Consider the following 24,927-nt stretch of genomic DNA (forward strand, 5'->3'; position numbering starts at 1 on the left):
TCAGAATCTCTTCAGGGCTCCAAAACACCTTCAGACTCCTAAGGGTTAATGAATGATGAGTGCACATACATTGCATTAATCAGTTCTGTATCAAAATGCATAAGTATTAATATTGAACTTCTAGCAGCAAGTCATTGCTCTTGTTTGGTAGTTGAGCCTCACAAGTACAGGTGCAGCATTGTACTAAAAGTGATGCAATTGTTACTGTTTTATGAAAGGATCATGAAGCAGATTGAATCTAATGTGATCTACATGTGAACCATATATATGATATATTTCTGTATTGTCTTTGTATCTCTTATTTTCATAAATAAAGCATATCATTTTAGAAAGGCTTACAGCTCATTCTTGATAATGAAAGACAAGCTAAGGTCTTTTAAATTATAACTAATTATCAACTTCAGGTTATATTCAACAATACTTAACCTATGTTAAAACATAGGCTATTACTCAGAACTGTGAAAACTTTTTACATCTAGTTGGCTTTTTCTGTTATATAAGTCAACTTTTACACTGCTGTTCATTTAAGGCTCTGTTAGGCAATAATAGCAAGGAACAGGCAGACATTCAAAAGAGTAATTTATTTCTGTGACTGTATCCTATGCTGTCTCCAGAAGACTGAAATTAATTTGTATCATAAAGCTATATAATAGATTAAACAAAATATTGTGGGCATATAAATTAAACTGTTAATGTTTTATTTAGAAATCCCAGACATTACCCTGAAATAATCCCTGTAAAACACACATAAACGTCCTGCTTAATTAAAGTAGCCATCATTCATTATTCTTAAAATACATTTTACAGTTTAAAGCTTCTTTTGAAACATTGTAAGCCGTTTGAATGACTTTATATCTTAAATATAAAGTACGGTGCTTTCTTTTTTTGAGATTATAACTGGAATTAGTGGTTTTGTCTCCACTCAACATCAAATACCTCAAAAGGAAAAAAAGCATTCTCAATAAAAACATCAAACGTTTCTGAAAGTATCAAACTTATTTTAACATTTGCTTGAATAAATATTCAGATAGTATGTATTCTGCCAGTATATGTCGAAGAAAGGCCTTTTATACCTCAAACGAGAACTAAACCTCAACTTATTTCCTATGTAACTCTACATAATTACAGTGAATAGTTCACACTCTCATTGAAATACTATATGACTAAGAAATATTTCAGTTATGGCCCTTTTTTAGAGGGCAAGTCTATTTCTGTGATGATTGCCGTGAATTTAGTAGAGCTCAGCAGTGGTCCTTTGGTCACCTTTAACTTTAAGCGATTTCTCATCGAACCTCCTCATCCCCTTGTCCTCATTAAGATCCCCGCAGGGGCCCTCGTCGCTGCCTTCCTGGAGGCTGTCGAACGTACCCTGTCTTCCCCCCGGCTTTAGATTCTTCTCCCCATGCCTTTTCCTCCTACACTCCTCAGTGCAACGGTCAAGGCACCGGAAGCGGGATTCAGCGGCGCAAGCATACATCCCAGCGGGAATGGCCAGAACCATCGCACAGACGATAACGACGATGTGAATGAGCTTCTCCCTCTGCTCCAGCTCGCTGATGTCGCTGCCCGTCATAAACATGACACACTGACCGCTCCTGGGCGTGTGGTTCTTCAGAGACACACACATCTCATACTTAGTGGCAGGCAGGAGGTCATTGACTGAGTAGCTGTTGATCCCGGGCCCAATGTAGATCATTTCTTTCTTGGCGTCATCAATCCTTCTGAAGTGTATGGTGTACCAAGTCTCATCCGGGGTCTCCGTCACAGCGTACCACTCTAGGGTGATGCCGTACACCGTCTGCTTGGCGATGCGGATGTCTATGAATGCGTTTTCTTCAGCTGCAGCCAAGGAGTGCATGGGCAGCAGTGCGGAGGAGGTATTCAGGGACTTGATGTTCACTGTAATGCTGGCAGAGGAGTTGCCAATGATGTTTATGGCAGTGCATGTGTAGACTCCCCTGGCAGCAAGGTGCAGTGAAGGGATCACTAACTCTGACTTAATTGTGTCTTCATCCATCTGTGTCTGTATCTCTGTTAGTCCATCAAAATGACACATTTCAGTCAACAGGCAGCTTTATATTTACTAAATATCCAAAACTGCAACATTGATACAATTAGTAATTTAACAGTACACTCACTAAATGCACTCATTAATTGTATACACTAGTGTTTCCCAATCCGGTCCTCGGGAACTCACAGCCAGTGCATGTTTTTGCTCCTTCCCAGACTGTCTGTGGGTCCCCAAGGACTAAATTGGGAAACACTGGTATACACTATCCATGTTATGAAAAAGTAAGAATACATCTTACCAGTGAATCCTCGTATCATCTTTAAACCGTATGTCCAGTGGATTACTGGATCGGGACTCCCCTTGATTAGGCATGTGAGAGTAACATTAAACCCCAATGGCCTTGTGAGATTAGTAACTGGTGCTGTCACAACTGGCTTCATGCAACTCTTTAATTCAACTTCATGAAAATACTTGCCAACTCTGATACCCGGGCCTGTGCATGTTAAGTACGAGTTTGTTAAAATAACAGGAAGGTTGACAGACCTGATGAAATCTACAAAACCTTTCAGGCGGCAGTCACATAGCCAAGGGTTGTCATTAAGTGCTAAAACTGCACTGGTAGTGATCTCCTCGCATTTTCCGTGTTTTACTGATCTGTGGTTTAGAGCTGAGCTCAGAAAGACATCCCTAGATATGACATTAAGCTTATTGAAAGACAAGTCTAAGTAGGTCAGCCTTGGCAAATATCGCAGAGCGTTTTCTGGTAGAACATCCAATTGGTTGTGTTTCAGGTCCAGAACCTTTAAATTTGGTGTATCCTGAAATGCCGTCCATGGGACTGAACTCAGCTTATTCCCTTCAAGTCTTAGTTCTGTCAAATTACCGAGACCCTCCAAGCTTTTCATATCCATGACAGTAATATTGTCAAAATTCAACCAAAGGAACTCCAAGGCACTGACTTTGAAGAACGAGCCACGGGGTAGTTCAGTAAGATGTGAATTCTCTATCCGTAACTTTGTTAAATCTTCAGGCATGTTTTCAGGAATTCTTCTTAGGACAGGTTCCATACAAAGCAATGATCTACAAAGCAAACCGTTGAAATTGTCAAAAACATAGTCATATATTTCTTTTTCATATAGGCTAGCTACGGAGAGAAAAAAAAATGCAAAAACATATGGTCAATTAGTTTATGATGTTTTTCCGTTTAAGATTAATCTTATTTACGGCTCTATGACAGCTGGTATAATCCAAGTAACTTTAAATGATTAACAGAAATTTATTTATAATTACATTTAATTTGAAAGTACCTATTTCACAATTCCCAGATGTACGATACACTTAAACTGATATCAGTGAGCACACGCAGAATAGTCCACTGACACTGACAGTTGTGTTCATCATTTCTCACGCTTCTCACATAGATTTTCTTGTTTTAAAAGGCAAAACTTACCTCCCCAAATCGTCATTTTTGCAAGAGCAACCGGACAAGCAAAATGAATAAACTGATTTAGCTTGAAAGTAAATTAAACAAATAGCAAAAGCAACATAAAAGGTGTCCATACTTCTTTACATGAACGCATGTATAGTATTTGCACAGGACCTGTCCGCCGGCACAGTGTAAGAAAAGCTTATTATCGGTAATCCGCCTTGACGCAGTTCTTAAGATACCAAAGACGTAAGAAGTTGGTGATTTTAGTTTGGTAGAGACACATAAAACTAAAGCTTCGAGAATCGGAAACAAAATTGGTTTTCTCTTTAGATGTGAAAAAAGCCGGAGGTGATCAATGCAGATTATATTTATTTACATGAACTAGTGTTTAAAGAGGAGGACACCAGGAAATGTAGTTCAGCGTGTTTGGGTGTTATGTCATACAATGATGTAGCTTATATTTACTGCGCATGACAGGCAAGTTTCCAGCTATATAGTTGCTCCATCCTTGCTTGTATGTAAAACAATATATGTCACGCACATTTTTCTTGCACGTTTCCTACCATTAAAATTATTAGTTATTGTATCTGGAAGATGATTTAGAAATCATTGGACGTTAGTTTTGCAAAATTACCTAAGCAAAACAAGGCCCCCCGTCAATGTATGTATTTCGTCTAGCGGAATCCATATGTACGCATAAATCATCCACCAGCCACCCACCCGAAGAAATAATTTTTTCCCGATTTACAGATCTGGACCTGATCACACATTACCAGTATTTCTCAATGAGATACATATAAGCGTGATGATCTGGTAACATATTACAGTAAATTAATTAAAAATAAACATTTATGTAAAGTAAAAGTTCTTATTTTTGGTTTAAAAATGTCAACAAGTAGGCCTATTTCCACAACAGCCGAACCACAGCCTTACGTCTTTAATCTCTACAAACTAAAATTCAGAATGTCACTGCAACCTTCCGAACTGAAACGGTTTAAAAGCAAAGAATAGCGTATGACTGCTGCACATACTGTAGTAAATAACACATTTTTTTAATTTGTAAAATGAAATACATGTAAATGTGTGTGTAGACTTGTCCCAAATTGAAAATCTCATGCTAGCCAGCTGACCAAAGTTGGCAACCCTGTAGTTATAGCTTTTGTTTTCCACAGATAACTTTTGTTGTTTTGTGATCTCAGGAAAATAGTGTAATAGCCCTCAGACCCGTGCATTGTGGCAGCAGAAATGAGAGAGACGAGATGACTTTCACATTGTGATAGATAGGACATGAAAACTGGCATATTATTAGGCAGACCACCTCATTGTGGTAACTGAGTCATTGGTTCAAGCCCGGCTTTGGCACGTCTGTGGGCCCTTGAGCAAGGCCCCTAACCCCCAGCCCCCCGGGTGCCACAACAGGTGGCTGCCCTTCACAGCCAAGTTTGCTCTCACCTACAGAGAGCAAGAAAAGAGAATTTCTCCACAGGTATCAATAAAAAGGTATCTATCTATTATTATTTTTTTTATTTTTATTTTTTTTATTATACCATAACGGAATCATGCGATTTCTTCTTGGCTGCAGTAAACCCTGTTGTGTTTCAACTGTGATGTATTATTTGAATACAAAGTCATAAAATGAGCTGTACACACTTAACATATTGCATCTAAGGTGTAAATGTGGTGAAAACTTTTAAAACTATTTTGTCACTTTTATAAAAATCAGGCATCACGTCATTGAATCACATGTAGTTCACTTTGTAATTAAAAAATGCTCACTACTTTGGATACTTTTTAAACAAGATACTTTTACTTTACTCAGATTTCTCTTTTTTGGAAACTTAAAGTACTTTTACCTTAGGTTTCGTTATGGTAAAGAATCATGTATTCTATGTCTAAGAATGACAACTACCTTACTCTGACTATTTATATTTTTGGCAAATAATGCCAAATACCAGGTCAAGTACTGAAAAGAAATGTATATTATTATACGTGTTTTACAGAACCAATTTATCAAAATGTTTTTCAGAAATTCAAAAAACGACACATCTCAGAAATAAGTTCAGTATACCACATGTGCAATATTTGTATTATATGTCAAAACTTAAACAAGATCAACCACTAAATTAAAGGATTGTAAAATAATACTTTCAGAATACTGTATTTAAACAATTTAACATATTATAAATGAAATGTACATATATATATATATACAGTTCTCTGCTGAGTTATAAAGTCAGGGCAGTTAAGGTTAAATGAGAGGGTGTAATACCTGGCACATGAACATCTGTGGACACCATTACAAGCTGATCCCAACCCTACATGTACAAACCTGTCAAGTTTCATTCTGTATCCAGTGAAACAGTGTATCCCAGCAAACTCCACAGTGACAACTGATGTTCCTTTGAAAAATGCCTTAATGAGCAAACCAAAATTCTTATTACAGTGTAACCATTAATGAACACAAAAATTTGCGCTCGAGTTGTTTAGATATATCTGTAAGTGCACGGCATGTAAAATGCAGTACTGTTTTACAATTATGCATAAACATCTGTCATATTTACAATGAAAATTTTTGTATTTGTTTCTTTTTCTACTTTTCTTTTGTTTTCTTTTCATGTCTTTAGCCTGTGCCTTCAATAGGCCATATGCCGCAGAATTAGACAGAGTTCATGCCAATATGGCCAGCAAGAAGATAAGTACTTTAACCAACAGCAAAATTCTAATTATAAAAGCATTCTTTTGATCATTCCACATGCAGGATCAGTGTAATATGCCTCAATCGCTGCACCAACCTACAGGCCTACAAGGAAACTGCACCTAGCAGCAAAACTGCTATTCTTGAAAATGTGAGGTTCTGCTGGTGGTCATCAGCAGAAGTACTCATTCGGCTGTCCCTCCGCTCTGACAGTTGCCTCTGAGTCCACACTTGACCTGGCTGAGAGGAGTCGATTGGACTCATCAAGGTTCAGCCTTGTCAGGTACTCTCCCTCCAGGCCCTTCGCATTCGTTGCCGGGGACAGTGTCTCAAAGGTGATGTATGAGTCCTGGACGTCTTTTGAGTTTCTACCCAGGAGTTTCTTGAGGCGCCTCTTCAGTGCCCCGCAGCAGACGATCAAAGTCAGAGGAACGGCGATCACGCAGGCAACAGTGATCACAACTACGTTAATGAGCTTTTGGGTGCCACTGGCACTGGCTGCCTCATCTGTTGAGAAGATTACGCACTGCTCCTTTTTTGGGATCAGCCCCTTTACACACACGCAGGCAATGTACTTTGTCTTTGGCTTCAGCCCCTCGATGGTGATCCTGTTCTTTCCCGGGCTGACGTTAATCTGCCGCATGTCCCGCTCTCCGAAAACAGCGTAGAGCACGCTGAACACTGTGGTGTTTCTGGCAGTGGGGGCCCTCCAGTTCAGGGACACTGTGTGGTCAGTGTCCCCGATCACCTTTACTGATCTCACCACTCGCTTGTCTGGGTCTTGCTGCTGTGATGAAGCATTTGCAGTCAGGTTGCTCAGCAGGGTCTTCTCCGCATCCAGCAACTTCTCCATGCTGGTTGCTCCGAGCATCTGTTCCTCTGTGGTGCCATCTGAGAGGCTCTCAATGTTAGGGTATGGTCCAGTGAAGCCGTATGATTCCATACTGGACCCCTTATTGGCGGCCGCTGGGCCAGAGCCCCTTGCCACGAGTTTCTCCTGGTAACCAGGATTTTCCAGTCCTTCTGGTCTTTTCCCCCTTGATCGTTTAGTACTACTCGTTTCATTGTCCAACTTTATGGCATCCGCTATGATCAGTGAGATAATGGCATCCGCACTTCCGATAAAGTTTGTTGCTTTGCAAATGTATTTCCCAGAGTCACGGTATGAAACGGCAGGAACACTTAAAATGGACCAGATAATGCCCTCCTTTGAAACCTCTTGTTGAACTGTAGGCAAGAGAAAAGCAGCGTAAGATGAATGTCTAGTAGAAATCAGTTTGGATGAGCTATTTCTCATTTCCAACAACGTTGCAACAAAATAGTACTCCAAAGCCGTTACATACATCTTCCAGCTGCTCATCAGGTATAGGATCACAGGGTTCTGTTAGGACGCTTTTCGACTGGACCAGATATCGTACTTTTGCAACCAAATAAGTACCAAAAGTATGATACTTTGTGTTTTTCACTGGCGTAAAAACTGGTACTGCCGCCGAATGACTTCACAGTGCGAGGCGGGTATTTTGTACTAAATTCGAAAAATGGCTGTAGTATTTTATAGGTCTGGGCAATGTGCGATATTAATACTGACAGCTCCTTTGAGATCAGGCTTTTTCATACCTTCACGCTGTACAGGCAATATAACATGTGGGATTTAAGTTTCACTAAAACATTTTTACTCTGTCATAGGAAACAAAACTTATCAATCACTGCAATTTCAGTGATTGTTCCTTTTCAAACTGATCTACTATGTGTTTATCTCGATAAGTACGGTATCTGGTGCAGTGCACCTTAATATCCTCCTGAGACCCGACCTATTCATTTATGTCCATTGTAGTGGACATTGTATTTTTGCATTTAGTTTTTCACTGATGTTCGGAAACATATTTATTCCTGTTGTGCACTAAACAGGACATGCTGCGAAATTAAAAATAAAAATAAATTTGAAAAAATTTAATTGTAAGATGTCTTATTTCCTCCAAAGACAAATAACCTACAATTGAAGGACACTTTTTTCCTTGTTTCTCAGGATATATTCTAAATGCTTATCCTGGTCAATGGGCCTAGAGTCTATCCTAGGTAGCACAGGGCTTAATGCTTGGGTGAATGGATGCCAGTGCATCATAGGGTACATACATGTACCCACACTATGGGTACTTAAGAGATGCTGTTTACATTAACTTATTACTACTTGACAGGGGGAGAACATGCAAGCTCCACACACACAGGGCACACAGAGGTGGGATATAGGCAAACCAAACCACCAAGTCTCCCCTTCTATCACACATGTAACACTAAATTCTATTATACGCAGTTCTGTTATGGAACACCGAGGACCAACTCACTCACCCGTCCCGTTCACTTGCTTGCCATCAGTCCTACTCCAGGACAGGTCTGGTATGGGCACGCCGACGGTGCCGCAGCGCAGCAGGACATTATTGCCGACGGCGCTCTTCACGCGGGCCACGGCGGTGTGCACCCGGGGCCCCTGGCAGCGCCTGAGTTCGGCATCGCTGAACAGCACCCCCGAGAGGCTCTCGGGCGCGGCGCACCTCAGCCTGGTGTCTATGAAGGCTACAGGTGGAGATGGGGGCTTCTGGAACTGGACCAGCTCGTACAGCCGGCAGTCACAAACCCAGGGATTATCATGAAGACCTAAAGGATGAGAAAAGGAAAGAAATACAGGGAATACATGTAAAACAAGAAATATGTCTTGCAGTTTGATAACATAAATAATTATTATTATTCTAATGGTATTGATATACAGATTATTTTAACACTGTAATCATCCCTGCTTCATTTCATATATGTATTTGATAAGTCAGGGCATAAAATTCACCTTACAGTCATTCATTTTAATGTTTTATTAAGACTCTTTCATTATGTTGATCCTTTTGTTTTAGGGCTGTAGCTGTAAAACTGAAATAAACAAACAAATGACAATAAATAAAAACTGGAAGTTCAAATATCAAATATAAATGAACCCCTTACTGTACCTAGGATCATTCTGGAATTCTCTGCATCCTGAGTGGGTGTTACAGTTAACCACATTGACAGAACCTCCAAGGGCACAGTTACCAAGTTGTTGCTGGACAGATCCAGATATGTCAGGTTTTTAATGTAAATTGCCGCCTCTGCTGGGACTGAGGCGATTTTGTTGTTGTGTATGTCAAGAAGTCGAAGATTGGGCATGTCAGAGAGTGATTTCCAAGGAAAGGACGTAAGGGCGTTTCCATCCAGACGCAGCTCGTCAAGGCCGGATAAGCCACGGAAACTGTCCGGATATAATGAGGATAGTGCATTAAAAGACATCCACAAGAATTCCAGATTGTTCAGATAATGGAAAGTCTCACTTGCTATCTTCCTGATTCCCGTCTTTTCAATTCGGAGTTTGGAAGTATCCAGTGGAAAATTTGCAGGGACCACTGAGATTTCTGGATCATTGCAAATGACACTCCTGTAAATGAAACAGAAGTGTACCACCATAAACAAATTAAAAAACACAGGCAAATGTTTTACTTGCACATTTTAGCTATTGTAAAGAATAGTAAAAAAACAATAATTATTAGAATACGTATGGATTGCAACTTGCCTACTTACAAACTACTAACTTATAAAATGTCTTATTTCTGCAGGAAACCTTGCTTTCCATCAATGTACTGTAAAGCAATGTCCATTAGTAACCAAAGAGAGATTATAGAAAATCAGCACATTAATCCTACCTTGACAGAAAACAGAAAACCTTGGAAAACAACAACAGGGTTGAATGAAACTGTCGTTGCTCTATCTTTACGGAGAGAAAGACGTGCATTAACTTGAGTACTGACTGATATGTGGGAGACGACTTACCTGGCCTTTGACCCGTCACTTAGTTTATGGAAGAAGCAGCTGCACTGAGATGGACATAAGCTCCATACCAGCGGGAGGCAAACTAAGGCCAAGCCAAGAAAAGCACTAATCCGCCAACGCATGTTTCTTCTCAGCTACGTTTCTATTCTACAGAATAACAAAGGACTGCAGTCTAGCTTATCTGGACATCAGAAACACCACGTCATCCTGTCGTCCCCTGTCCATACTGATCTAACCGCTCTGAATCCCCAGATAAAAGGGATAGAGGCGATTAGTGAAAGGACTTGGGTTATTTTCATCTACATGCTTATTGCTTCCCAGAATCCAATAGGCTGCATTCAGTCCCATGATTATACGCAGAGGAACAGCTTCTGAATGTTTCATTGGAGCAATATTTAGTAGCACTTTCTATGAATGCCAAGCCTTTAAGAATCTATGAACATATTCATAACGCATTATAATGCATTCATAAACAAAAGCATTCATAAACATGGCTATAAATATTTTTAAGAATGTATTACAGTCATGTTTATTATGCATTATGAATGCTTTATGAAGCTCTCATCTATAAGGCTCTATAGATATAGCCAGTAAATAATGCAGTGTAAAGCATCCTTAATTCTTATACTGACCATTATAATGCCTTCTAAAGGTATTTATACCATTATGAATGAGAGCTTCATTGGAGTTCATTATAATCGGCATTATAATTATAAGATTATAATTCTTATAATCGACACTATAATGTCTTATGACTGTCACTAGAAAATGCTGTAATGCTTTATCAATTCTTATACTGATCATTACAATTCATTATGAAGGTATCTATAGTGCATTATAGATGACAGCTTCAAGAAAAGTGTTACTGAATATTTTTATTTGGTAAGGTTTTTCACTTTTATTTTTGAAAAGTAAGTGAATATGATGTAATTACCAAATATAAATATTATTATGACATCATGAGGCAAAAGAAATAATTAATAGAGATTCAGTAAACATTTATTTTAAAGTTAAACATAATTCTTTTTAAGTGCATTCAGTATTTAAATGCCGTCATTTGGCAACTTTAATATAGAAAATGTCCCCAAAAGGGAACTTTCAAACATTAAGGTTAAGTTGTTCACTGAAGTGTAATAATAAGTGTCATTATATTTCAGCAGGGGTCACATTTTTCATACAAGTCCTTGCACCCTAGTTATTGGGGTTCTCGATATCACGTTCCCTGGACATATGTTAATTCATAAATAACTTCAGTACTTCATATTAAAATAACAAACGTGTAGCAGCCAATAATGTAATAAATGCTGATATGGTAATAATTGCTAATAACATAATAATTTTTCCATTCTTGATGTAATTATCAAAATAACTTATGTGTATTATGTAATATGTTACTACATTAGAGGCTGGTTATTACATTAGAGGCTGGTGTCAATGTATGAAAATTCTTTTACGTTATTGGTAGCTATTACGTTATTGGCTGCTACAATAAGATGTGTTTTAGCAGATTTATTTAAACCTGAAACATATTTTTCTAGTTTAAGGAACTACATTTGCTCAGCATACCAAGCTTCAGGGGCCAGTGTAGATATAGATGCACCTCTACATGTGAGAGAAGTATGAATGGCCACATTTAATGATATGACCCGCTTTGTTTATTTTTCCCAAACTTATAATCCCAAGCAAACGTTTACTGCCCAGTATAACCATTGTTGTTAAAATCTCACAACTAAACTCTTGATTCTAATATTTGACCTCAGATGCCCTTTTCCCAAGTGGAAAACATCTGTGAATCATAAGTGCACATTGTGGTCCAGCAGCATTAAGCCAAAATGAGACATTTGACACAATAAACACTCTTTGATTATGTAAAGTGCGACCTGTCGCTGTTTGTTATTTCACTGACATCTAACCAAAAAGAAAGCTAGGAATGCTGTTCCGCTCATTACAGCATTCTTGTTGGAATTACCTAAAAAACTAAAAGGGCTTTTCAGTGTGACGTAAATGGATTTTAAGTGAAATCTCCTTTTGGGTTAAAAGGGTTACGGTCCAATATTTGCAGGCATTTCAGACAGGAGTAGCAGAGTCAAAGTAACGAGCAAAATGGATACTCCGTATATTTTACCAGAAGGTTTTACTGACTTTGATATGTATACATTTGGCTGTGCTCTTGTCGTAGAAGGTAAGAAATTAAAAAGCATGTAAAAATAATGTTACATTATGTTATCTTTTGCACAGTGCATTTTGGTGTATGTACTGCTTGTATGCTGTTTGTAATCAAATTTTTCCCTTTTGTTTTAAAGGTCTCTCAGGATTTCTCCTCAATTTCCTCTCAATTCTTTCATTTCTTTCAATAAAGGATTTGCAAAACCCAAATAATTTTGTTCTTTTTAACTTGGCCGTCGCTGATATTAGTCTCAATGTTAATGGACTCTTTGCTGCTTATGCAAGCTTTCTTAGGTATTTTTTTCTTTGTTTGGATGCTTCTCAACATACTTTTCAAAAAATGTAACTTAAATGTAAATGTTTCAATATTAGTGTATGATTAATATAAGTCAGTATATAATGAGTAACAACTGCCATGACAAAGCACTTAGGTCAGCTGCACATACTGTATGTCATAACAAGAGTGGTTATATAGATAAAGAAGAGTTATAAACCGAATTTGAAGCTGAATAAAAAGGAATATCATAGACCATGGAAGCGTAGGAAGAATTGTAGGAGTAAACGTATCATTATCCTGTGAGTAGAAGGAGGCAATAAATGGAGAAGGGAAAGTACTCAGAATGTATTCAGAAAGTACTCAGAAAGAACTCAGAAAAGTTGATCACCTGGTTGAATAGTTTTGATGTAAGTGTACAAGCAACAATGTTTATGTTAATGATTGTAAGGTGTGTTCTCTTACGTTAGGAAAAATGAAAGCCAATGCTGACACGTCCTTCACCTCTGCCCCCCAGGTACTGGCCCTACGGTCCAGAGGGATGCCAGGTCCATGCTTTCCATGGCATGGTGGCTGTGCTTGCAAGCATCAGCTTCCTTGGTGTGGTTGCCTGGGACAGATACCATGAGTACTGCACCAGTAAGTAGACCAGTGCACGGGGAAAGCTAATGGAGATGAAAAGGATATATTCCAGAAACAAATTGATAACGTTATACTCAAAACTAAAACGGATTTAAATGTATCTGTGTATCATTTTTATTTATTCAATTTATGCGGCCAGGCATAACCTTTATATTTGTATCCATGTCAAATTCAATTTTTACGATAAATATGATAAATCATAGTATCCACCATAAGAAATTGAACCACATTGTTTACTTGCTGTTCTCAGGACAGAAGTTACCCTGGACCACAGCAGTGACTGTGGTAGTGATTATTTGGCTGCTTGCTGTCTTCTGGTCTGTCCTCCCTCTCAAAGGATGGGGTGAATATGACTTTGAACCCCTAAAGACCTGCTGTACACTGGACTATAGCAAGGGAGGCTGGTATGCTTATTCTCTCTGTCCATCTGTCCACCTGCCCGTCCATCCTCCTGTCTGTCCATCTGTCCCTATGAAAACTTTAATAAGTCTAAGTTCAGTACCTCTTGAGTATTAGTTTTGTTATGAGACTTGGTTAGTCTTTCAATTTTTATAGGATTTTTTGATTGCAATCAGAATAATAGTCATATTAATCATATACTAATATTAAAAAATTTACATTTGGATAATATATCCATAACTAAATCTGACCGCAGTGTATATATCGTAAAGGATTGAGTGACATCAGAATACATCATCTTCCTTCAGGAAACAGCACTCAGCTGTTTCTAATTTCTAAATCTCAATGGCGATGTCAATGATGGCCATTGTACTTTAATTCCCTGTTTGATGCCAATTTGTTCCTGTTTGTTGAATCTCTGTGCATATTCCCTAAGCATTGCTGTGCTATTTTGTTTATGGGGGCAGCGAGTGGCTCCGCAGGCTAAGTCTCTGTGCCTGTAATCAGCAGTTCAAGCCCTGGCTGTGGTAGAACAGTCACATGTCTGTGGGCCCTTGAGCAAGGCCCTTAATTCCAAGCCCCAGGGACACCGCATGTTGCTGACCCTGAGCTGTGACCCCCAAGCTATGGAGAGCCAGAAGGAGTTAGGTGAAGAGAAGCATCCCAATGTACCTGTAGTCGTGCAAATGAAAATGAAGCGTGTTTGTGGGTGCTGCTATTTTGCAGGAACTACACAGCCTACACACTGTCAGTGGCCGCCTTGTTCTTCATCATCCCAGCCATCACTATGCATTCTTCTTATCAGTCCATATACAACCAGTTCAAAAGAACCAGAAAGTACAAGGTAAACCATGTTTAATCTGTTATATGTGTGCATGGCTGGTAAAACGATAAACAGCCACGAATAGCTGCTGTATATGGCGCTCAAATCTGAAATTCATAAGCAAAATAAATGAAGGATCAAAGCTTCTTAGATCTACAATTAGTGTATCTGTTCCATGACATTCTCAAAAGAAACTCTTCATTTGTTTATTCTAAAATGGAACACAATAATCACTTTACATAGGTAGAATATTTTTAATCGAAGGTGCTGTTTTTCAGTACTAAATAAATTGTATTCAAGGTGATGTATTTCTGAGCGTTGATGCAAAATGATTGAATGTGACATTGTGTATGTCTGTCTTTCAGTTCAACACCAAACTGCCTCTGATGGCACTAATGTTTTGCTGGGGTCCCTACGTGCTGCTGTGTATGTTTGCTATGGTTAAGAACGTGAACCTTCTGTCGCCTAAGCTGAGGATGGTAAGGAGAGGGGGGCTTGTATGGAGATGTGCAGTTTAGCTCAGTTAGTTCTTAGAGTAGAAGTCAAAGTGACACAAAGACTAATGGAAATCATTGCATTCTGTAGGTGCTATCAGCCTGAATGGGGTTTTCCATGAATACATTAAAGTTGCATCTTTCCTCTTTTTTTAAATAGATCCTTCCGCTTCTGGCAAAGACCTCTCCAGTGTTCCATTTCTTCTTGTATGCCTTCGGAAGTGAAAGTTACAAGGCGGGAATCTGGCAGTTGCTTACAGGGGAAATTTTTTCAGTACCCGAAACTGAGAAGAAGAAGTAAAGTTGTTGTTTTGCATTAAATATCCTCTAGGTTTTCACTGAGGTCCCCCTCACTTGGAATCTTCATGTTGACTGCAGTAATGGGTAACAAAAGAGATAAAAATGGTATATTAAATATTTAGCTAGCTGATATACTAAAATGAGCGGAATGGCGGCTCAGTGCTTCTTCGTGCCTTCAGTGTTGGACTGATGTGTCCGCTGTGTATCTGTGGAGTTTGTCTGTCCTCCATGTCTGTGTGACGGCTTCCTCAGGGTGCTCCAATGTCCTCCCACAGCCCAAAGACATGCAGTCAGGCTAACCTCAATATCCAGCTCACCCCAGGATAAATAGCTACACGACAGATGGATCATATTCTGTTTTTATTTTGTCTCATTCTCCACTTATTGGAAATTAACCACAGTGATCCCCCGCTATATCGCGGTTCAGCTATCGCGCCCACCGCTATATCGCAGATTTTTCCCCGACGCATCACAGTTCTCTACGATGTGTGTATATATACCTGTATACATATACATTACATATTATTATTATTATTATTATTATTATGTTACTCATATCCTTAGCCCGACATCCACATATCATATGTGTTTACAAAGTGTGTTTTAATGAGTTTGCATGTGTTTAAAGCATGTGGGAGGAGTATTTTAAGGCTTAAACTATAAAAAATATATATATCTATGTGGTCTTTATCACGGATTTTCATCTATCGCTGATGGGTCTGGAACCTAACTTCCGCGATAGGCGAGGGGATCACTGTATACTTACTGAGCTGACATGTTAATCCAAAGAGATGTACGAGTAGGGCCAGCTTGTTGCTGGAGCCAAGGGGACTGAGGGCCTTGTTCAACGGTGTAATGGCGAAACCGTTCTGCTGACAATGGGCTCACACCAGCTACCTTCTGAATATGGGTACAGTGGCCTAACCCACTGACTTACATGTGAGGCTAATAGAGCAATTAACAAGTGAAGCATAAGGTTGTTTCTAACCATAGTGCATTAATATTTTGCCATGCTCGATTTTGATCATAGTTTTGTCGTGATCCTTGTTAAGCTTGTTAAGACACATGAGTTTAAGGTCCATGACTAATAACCAAATCTATCACTGAATGCCTTCACTCCCCTAAGAGGATTATGCTTATTTGGAATAAGGAGCACTGTGAAGGAAACCGAATGTTTTTAACAGAACAAAGTATGTGCTGGTTTTTCATTAGATTTTATTAGATAATATTTAGCTTTAAGCCATTGAGATAAAAAAACAAGCTACCAATTTCAAGCTCTCTTGAGCCCATACTGTGCAGTTTTATTTTTACAAATGTTATAAATTTATAAATTCATTAGGTTATAGAATATCAAAGCATAATATATATAATAGCATCATTTTACACCAACATGAAGATCATTTAAACATCATTTATGTATGTGCATTTAGTGCAGTTAAATGAATTATTAGTTCACATATATGAACTTATTATAATCATCCAGTAAATAGGACTCAGTACTCAGTTTCTGTCATCTATATACAGATTTTTTAGGATTAATGTAAACATTTCTAATATAGTTTGTCTTTCAAAGAAATACATTTGAAAGGGTTAGAGATGAAGTATAATCCGGATTAATAATGTTTGCGTCATTACTCTTTAGAAAGCTTTCCATTCTAATTAAATAAATCACTCCATTTTTTTAGCCTTAAGACTTGAAAGTAAAATGTACTCAAACTATCTGACTTCTTCTGCCATGACTTGGCTCACTTCAGTATTTGTTAAGCAAAAAGCTCCTGAGGTTCACATGGTTTTAAAATGTCAGAGAATTTTATATCCAAGCACAGCATAATGGCAATGCCATCCTTACAGTTTACTTTAGCTACACGAGATTTATCATTTATTCAGGATGTGTGAAATTAAGGATTACGTCATGATTACAGCTGATGTGCAACATTTAGGCATGTGGGATTTGAGGATGCGAGTCAGTTAATAGATAATGACTTGGTCGTCTTGAGCTACATCTGGAGTCATAAACCGAAATGGTAACTTTGTACATCTTTTAGACACTGACAAACAAACAGAGAATTAGTGATGCCTGGGGGGGGTTCGTGTTATGCCCTGAATTTTGTTGCTTCCATTAATGAAATTGTACTGCAAGCAAGGGTGTTTTAATCCCTCTTATTTTTTTATAGGTAATTTAGGCAGGTTGATTATGTGTATTTCCTGTATATTTGCACCATTAAAGTGATTGTGCCTATAAAACCATCTTTACTTAACATTCAATTGAATTGAAATGAAAGAATATGATTTAAAATTGTCTGTATTATGTCATTATTGTAGCTTCGTAAAATCACCAAGCAAATGTGATTTTGGCACATGAAACTGTTACACAAAGACAATTATTTTACTTAATGATAAATTTGCATATTAAACTGTGAGAAACATATATTGATTTACAAACTGATTCACACTGCTAACCATCTTGCATTTTGTGAGCTTTAATACAGTTAAATATTTTACTGTAGCAATTCAGGTTAAATGCTTTGCTTATTGGCAGACATGAATTGAAACCAGCTGTATAAAAATAGAATTATAAACTATGTTTCATACTTGCTATTAAAATGCAGGCGATGCTGTTTTATTCATTCAGAAATAAATCTTAGAGCGTGAATGACAATGAATGAAGTGAGAAATATGCAGCTATTAATTCCACCAGATTTAGTCGAAATCATTTAATCCATTAATTTAATTAAGTTCATCTTTTGCAAAGATTAATCAAAATATAAGTAAAAAGAGCAATAGCAATTAGAAATGTTGAATTGCATTGTGTATAATTTTAACATCTGTGCCTAATAAATGTGTGTTTGTTTCAATACTTTATAATCTGTATGTGGTTATTTATTATATCTGAATTATATTAAAATTACACCAGGAGAACCTTTTAACACTACCTGATAATGATGATTTCCTGCCTGGCAAACTGTCCTGTATACTTGCACAAAATATGCCATTATCAGTGATTACATGGTTCAAATATTCAATTTGTTTCCAGAATGACATATATTTACTGTATAGGGATAACTGCATTTTGGAATTACTGGAGTTTCCTGGAGATTGCTGTCATGCTCTGCAGCTGAATGCTCCTGTAAGACCTCATTCAGATTCATTTCATCTGGCAGCTTCTGCAGTACTAAGGTCATCGTTTTCTCATTCTACCATGAACACTGAGTCATTGTGAAGGGACACTTGGCATGCAACAACTCCCAAAATTAATTATAAACAAAACAGATGCAAGAACAGCCATATTCTGTTATGAGTATTTCCACTTGTCATGGACAGGAAAAGCAAAATATGACACTTTGTGAAAGTGTATTTTATTCTGAATTACTGTTTATCAGAAGGAGTAGTTGCCCAATCCCTTTGCTGTTAGGTTTTCAAAGATCTATCATCAATGCACAGTCAGATACTGCCTGCTTTATTCAGCCTGACAATAAATGGAAAACCGTAGGGGGACAAATCAATTGTTTCAAACTCACTCGCTGCTAGTAAGTTGTTTACAGAAGTGGTAACTTTTGCCGATGATGGTAATTGGGCCAGTTTCTGACACCCTGGTGTTAGAAATCGACATATGATGAATGAATTGCTTTTTATTTGGTGGGAAAGTGGACAGGGACTGTAGAGTGGCGATGGCACCGACACACAGCAAAGGTGTGACACAGCAAATCTGAGGGAAAGTTGCTCCACACAAATGGATGAGGATTTTCTGCAATGTTCTTCATTTGCCCCATTATGGTAGAAGCCTTGTCCAATTTATTATGAGCTCAGTTGTAAAAAGAACAACAGCCAACATAGTGGGTTCCAGAACCTGTAATAGGCAACCGTAGGTTTTCGGTACCCAATTAAAACGTGGGGCTGGTTTTTGGCTCAGTGGGGGGGGGCACTATGAGCTTGGACAGGGTTAGCAAACTACCATTTCAATTAAAAGGACCTGGCTTTCACTTTAGCACTGAGTTCTTGCTGTGTGCTGATTGGTCAGTCTCCTATAGCCAATCATGTGTCACTAATGTTAATGTGAAACATCTGGATGAGTCTTTCAATCGAGGAAACAAACCAGTCAAAGCAGAAGAAGAATTGAACTATTTAGCCAAGAATTGGAGCCTTTCGGGTTTAAAGTAGTTTGTAAAACTTGAAGTAGCTCATAGTGTCACCCCTGCCGTGGATTGGGTGGACACCCTAGTTACGACACTAAACCTGTGATGAAAAGGTTACTGGTTTAAATCCTGCAGTCAGCAGTAATTTCACCATCGATTCCTTAAGCAAGGTCTTTAACCCCCGGTTGTTCCAGGTTCTGTCTGACCCTTCCTTCTCAAAAAATGCGACTCACTTTGGGTACAAGTGCTTGTTGAATAAGTGAAATGTCAAAAAGTTTAGCGTCATGTCTCAATCCGGCCACCAGAGGGAGACGAGAGCGACTTCGGAATTTCTCGCTCCAGTTCAAGCTAACTAGTTGTTTGCCTACTTAGGAGAGCATGTTTACACCTCTGCGTAGTAAAGTTTCATATATAAGTTGCAGCTTGGGTTAGATTCTTTTCTGTTTTTGAGTTATCTACCTGACTGTTTGAATTCCCAGGACAGTGTATAGATGTACCAAGTTATTTGGAATTCTTCTGAAAAGTATTGTAAATGGAAATGAATTGACTTGAACCGCTATTTCTTTAAATTCCGCAGCTGCACTTGGAGTGGAGATTTTCCAAGGAGCATTGAGACAGTAGCTTAAGCTTTCCTTATTATCTAAATGTCAAACTGAGCTTTAATCTTATTGTATTCCAACATATTCTTATTTTTGACAAAAGCAGAAAATGTATGTTTCAGTTAAGGGGTTGGGGGCTATCCAGGGCACACACACATGCAAACAATCACTTGAAAAGTGATTCTAACATATAGTCTGATTCTGGTATTGGTCACATTTCGAACACCGTGCGAATTTGCTTTACAGCAATACATTATTTCTCCACTAGATGTCCCTGTTGTGCTTCATCTTACATTGCGTCCGGTTGAACACTATGTACTGTGTAAGTCCGTCTTTAAAAACGTGGAATATAATTATTCAAAAATACTGTTCAGATTGATGAAACCATAAAAACGGAAGCGGAACAATATTTCTAGTAGCACAAACTTAATGCATGAATCGGGGAAACAAATAATTAAATATCTTCTTTTTACATTCTTTGGGAGCGCCGTTTTTATACTGTTCATTTGTCATTTTACTAGATTTAGTTTCCCCATCACCATGCATTTTGAATCGCAATGCTCTGTTTCACCAGCTGCGCCGCCATTGCATTGAATTTCTTGCGCTATCCAATTGTTTGTGGTGCTGAAATAGTAAGTGCACAGCAGTCGACTGAATAATAAAATGAGCGCAATTTTAGTCGTGACGATTACGCATCACACATATAAAGCACGTTACTATGTTGCTTAAGTGTACTGCATGTCGTCATGCATTCTTACGAGTTCTCTTTTTTTGTTAATCGTTTATTCCTCAAAATTCTTTTCTTGATAAAAACAAAGGTGTTTAAAAATCCGTTAAATCTCCGCTTGATATGTGTCAAAACAGCTTGGATTTTTCCACTTTTCCCAATAGCACGTATCGTATCAGTTGTGATATTTGAATTAAAATCCTGGTGGTTTTTGGGGACACGAGAGTATTTGTAAAATAGCCTAGATAAGTTCGTATAAATGTCTTCATTCTAAATAAGTTTTGATTGATTGTGTTACCATTTATTAGAACTAAATCACTGTTAACACATACCTCCTGTAGAATTACATGCAGTTCTCAAAGTCTGAAGAATGATTACGAAATAGTCAAAACACACATAAAAACGTGGACCCATGCTAGTAATATTCAGACAAATCTAATGACTCAAGTCATTACGCAGCGAAATCATCGATCGACCGCGCCAAAAATCGTGATTAACTGGTCCTGCAGATAACTGCGACACATTAACATGAATGATATTTTTCAAAGTCCCTTTTTCTAAATTGGTCCTAAAGTATTTAATAATAAACTAAGAAGACTAACTACAGGAAACGACAAATTTAATCCGATCCCAATAACATTACTTAACGTCCAATAAATTTATTAGAAGACTACAGAAAAAATTGAAATTTAACCCAATGTATCTCAATGCACATAATTAACACAGTACTTAACAGTCAAAACATTTTTCAGAATCTTCGAATATGTGAACTCGTCAGTCAGCAAGAAGATGTCTCCGGCTTTCTAGGGTTTACCCATTTGGTTGTTTAGCGATATACTGTTTTTTCCCCTTATTGGTTAAGGATTGTCCATGTGTAAAATTAGCATAAAAGACGCAACTGGCGAAGGAACCACTTGGGGGCAAGCTGGTAGTGCGTCACAAGCCTCGCAAAAAAACACGGGAAAACAGAAGCAAAGGGTGGACTGAGGTGCGAGTCAATCCTTACCAATGGCAACAAAAGCGCTGCCGAGCTGAGATGCGAACATACCGGCCGGTATTACAGGTGGCAGACGGCATGCATCTTGGAGGAAGAAAGCCGTCTTATCCGAAGGTCTATAAAATAGTAAGAACTGCTCAATAAGTTGATATGGAGGATAAGGAAGAGAAGCCATAACTTGAAGTGCACAAAGCCACGTCAAAATCATTGTAAAAAAACGATGAAGTAGCGGAGGACACCAAGAATGAGACGCTCTGAAGTCCAGACGGAGAAAAGCGCAGCGGTTATGAAGAACTGCGGTACAAACGTATAAAAGGAAAGATCACCGCCGTCTTCAGTCTCGCACAAAGAGTAAGTTAACTGAAGAAAAAAGAGACGTAAATGTTTACAAAGTGCGCCTAGTTTTACCATAGAAGTGAAGTGATTTTTTTTTTCTGTCACCGTGAAGAAGAAAGTTTGCTTGAAGTACAAGGAGCGATGGCTTCGGAAGAACCCGCCGGGTTGGCGAAATCTGCGGCCGTGAAACTGTCAGAGATGAGCGAAAGAACTAAACAGCTGGGCACGGCTATGCAAGACCCCAATCGACAAAGAAGGATTATTTTAGTAATTGTTTGCGTGGCTCTTTTGTTAGATAATATGCTATATATGGTTATTGTGCCGATTATACCAGACTACCTTGCTGATCTGCAGAATGAAAAGTCAAAGCACGTCCATGCACCTGTGCGTCCCAATTCTTCAATCAACGCTACAACCTACGTCTCCAAAGACAACTTAGACATACAAATAGGAGTTCTTTTTGCATCGAAAGCTATCCTGCAGTTATTAGTTAACCCTTTGTCGGGAACCTTCATTGACAGAATTGGATACGACATCCCACTTTTGATCGGACTCACTGTCATGTTCTTCTCCACCTGCATATTTGCCTTTGCCGAAAACTACGCCACCCTGTTCGCGGCGCGTAGCCTTCAGGGTCTCGGATCAGCCTTCGCAGATACGTCGGGAATAGCCATGATCGCGGACAAATACACGGAGGAGGCTGAGCGGAGCAAAGCCCTCGGCATCGCGCTGGCCTTCATCTCCTTCGGCAGCCTGGTGGCGCCTCCTTTCGGCGGCGTCCTGTACGAATTTGCGGGTAAACGCGTGCCGTTTATTGTGCTTGCGTGCGTCTGCTTAGCCGACGGGATTCTGCTCTTAACTGTAATAAAACCCTTTTCTAATAGGACTAGAGAGAACATGCCGGTGGGCACCCCTATTTACAGACTCATGATTGATCCCTATATAGCCGTTGTTGCCGGAGCCTTGACAGTGTGTAATATCCCTCTGGCCTTTTTGGAACCCACCATAGCCAACTGGATGGAGAGCACCATGAATGCCACACAGTGGGAGATGGGACTGACGTGGTTGCCAGCATTCTTCCCCCATGTCCTTGGTGTATACATTACTGTAAAACTGGCTGCCCAGTATCCTAATTTGCAGTGGTTCTACGGCGCCGTCGGTATGGTTATAATCGGCGCGAGTTCCTGCACCGTACCGGCTTGCAAAAACTTCGGAGAGTTAATCGCCCCGCTGTGCGGTATCTGCTTCGGCATCGCTTTGGTGGACACCGCTCTCCTGCCCACGCTGGCCTTTCTGGTTGATGTGCGGCACGTCTCAGTCTATGGCAGCGTCTACGCCATCGCGGATATCTCCTACTCCGTCGCGTACGCCATGGGTCCCATCGTCGCTGGCCAGATCGTCCATTACCTGGGTTTTGTCCAGCTTAACTTGGGCATGGGCCTCGTCAATGTGCTGTACGCGCCCGCTCTGCTCCTCCTCAGAAACGTGTGCCAGATGAAGCCCTCATATTCAGAGAGAAATGTTCTTCTTGAAGAAGGGCCACAGGGACTGTATGATACCATAAAGATGGAAGAGCGCAAATGCAAGAGAAAGGGCTATAGCACTTCTGGCAATTACATGGCTGGAAATGAAAATGGCATTGACGATTTTATGGGACAGGCACAGTCATATTCTGAGGAAGAATTATCAGGTCCTGAATACAGTTAAAAGTAACTCTCTAAATGATTCAGCATATGTTCTCTTAGGTGACTGGAATCGACTATACCTAAAATACAAAATAGGCACACGTGCCATGTAACGTACTGATGTGCAATATACCTTACCACCTAATCATGATTGTGTAACCAGTTCTTTCAGTTTTGGAAATTATTTTAAGCAGTTTGATTTTTATTGATTTTATTGTATCTGAACAAATTTAGAGTCAAATGTTTAATCGTATATATGTATATAAGTATTGTGAACGGTTATCGGTTATTGAAAACTGTATCAATAACTATTGTATAGACATGTAAAAAGGTAAATACGTAAATGTATTAAAAAAAAAAAAAACTATATTTGCATAATCAGGGAATCCCGCCTAAATAAATAACTGAGGCTGTTTACGGTGACTGTTTTCGTATACAGGGATTAGATGTATTTTTCTTTACATTATATGCTATGTAACAATATACCTTATTTGCTGGTATTGTCAACATGCAATGTGTCATTAAAAAGCCTTGCATTAATACGGAGGTCTGGAATCTTTTATATGTTTTTTTTATTTTAAATGTATGACGTGTATTTTTTAGAAAGTTTCAACTGTACTTATGTGTATGCTTGTAGAAATGTTTATAAAGGTACGGCTGTTCGTAGGCTATTTAAAGGTATAATGTGAAAACTATAAATAACCATACAAGCAAAATTACAATGGGCTGTCCTAACTAAATTCCAAATAAAAAAAGTAATTTTATTCAGACCAACGTAGGAATCTCAGTGTTTCATTTAGATACGTTTAATTAAATATTCGATGAATATGCTAGGACCAAATTTGCTTGTAGATTACCCTATAAGTTAAATTTACTAACGAAATTACTTTCAATTTTTTAATTATTAATTTTAGCGGTGCATTCTCGAAAACATTAAAATTGTACTCCAATATTTTGTGGGGACCTGACGCTCAACTGAACGATAAATGGAAATTTGAACAAAACGTTATATATGTAGATATATCCTATATACATCGCACTTTAAGATCAAATCTCACCACACAATATATTTAGCGTTTCCGATTATGAGCCGTAAGGTGAAGATGACATAAAACTGCTAAAATCGCATGAATACTCAGCAAAGACGATTAATCTAAAAAACGTTCAGTGTGATGGAACTTCCTTATTAACACACTGGATCGGATCTAGTGGAAAAAAAAAGTCCCGTTGGTTTTCTTGGATCACAAAAGAACCGTACGTCATGGTAAGTCTTAATCACTATAACAAGCTTGTGCAACGTTATGCAAAATTTGTGCAGCTTTTCCATCTGTTACTCGTATTTACATGTTTGACATAAATCAGTTAAAAAAT

The 24,927-nt window shown here is 38.7% G+C and overlaps 4 protein-coding genes across 4 annotated transcripts; 2 read left to right on the forward strand and 2 right to left on the reverse strand.

Annotated features, from left to right (window-relative positions):
- Positions 1-1,231: 1,231 nt before the first annotated feature.
- On the reverse strand, positions 1,232-3,091 carry lrit2 (leucine-rich repeat, immunoglobulin-like and transmembrane domains 2). Its single transcript, XM_023842326.2, has 2 exons — positions 2,310-3,091; positions 1,232-2,031 (listed from the first exon to the last, which is right to left on the reverse strand). Exons 1-2 carry the CDS (start codon positions 3,076-3,078, stop codon positions 1,232-1,234), a joined length of 1,569 nt encoding a protein of 522 aa, XP_023698094.2. The 5' UTR covers positions 3,079-3,091.
- Positions 3,092-6,307: 3,216 nt separating this feature from the next.
- lrit1a (leucine-rich repeat, immunoglobulin-like and transmembrane domains 1a) lies at positions 6,308-10,103 on the reverse strand. The gene is made up of 4 exons (XM_023842363.2): positions 9,982-10,103; positions 9,129-9,589; positions 8,482-8,787; positions 6,308-7,362 (listed from the first exon to the last, which is right to left on the reverse strand). The coding sequence occupies exons 1-4, from the start codon at positions 10,101-10,103 to the stop codon at positions 6,308-6,310; spliced, it is 1,944 nt and encodes a 647-aa protein (XP_023698131.2).
- Positions 10,104-12,084: 1,981 nt separating this feature from the next.
- On the forward strand, positions 12,085-15,080 carry LOC111859552 (RPE-retinal G protein-coupled receptor-like). Its single transcript, XM_023842323.2, has 7 exons — positions 12,085-12,163; positions 12,285-12,441; positions 12,939-13,060; positions 13,314-13,467; positions 14,189-14,306; positions 14,651-14,764; positions 14,940-15,080. The coding sequence occupies exons 1-7, from the start codon at positions 12,085-12,087 to the stop codon at positions 15,078-15,080; spliced, it is 885 nt and encodes a 294-aa protein (XP_023698091.2).
- A 6,388-nt stretch (positions 15,081-21,468) lies between these two features.
- slc18a3a (solute carrier family 18 member 3a) lies at positions 21,469-24,098 on the forward strand. Its single transcript, XM_023842351.2, has one exon. The coding sequence runs from the start codon at positions 22,013-22,015 to the stop codon at positions 23,576-23,578; it is 1,566 nt and encodes a 521-aa protein (XP_023698119.1). The 5' UTR covers positions 21,469-22,012; the 3' UTR covers positions 23,579-24,098.
- Positions 24,099-24,927: the final 829 nt, after the last annotated feature.

This window comes from Paramormyrops kingsleyae, chromosome 20 (assembly GCF_048594095.1).
Source record: "Paramormyrops kingsleyae isolate MSU_618 chromosome 20, PKINGS_0.4, whole genome shotgun sequence".
NCBI classification, from domain to species: domain Eukaryota; kingdom Metazoa; phylum Chordata; class Actinopteri; order Osteoglossiformes; family Mormyridae; genus Paramormyrops; species Paramormyrops kingsleyae.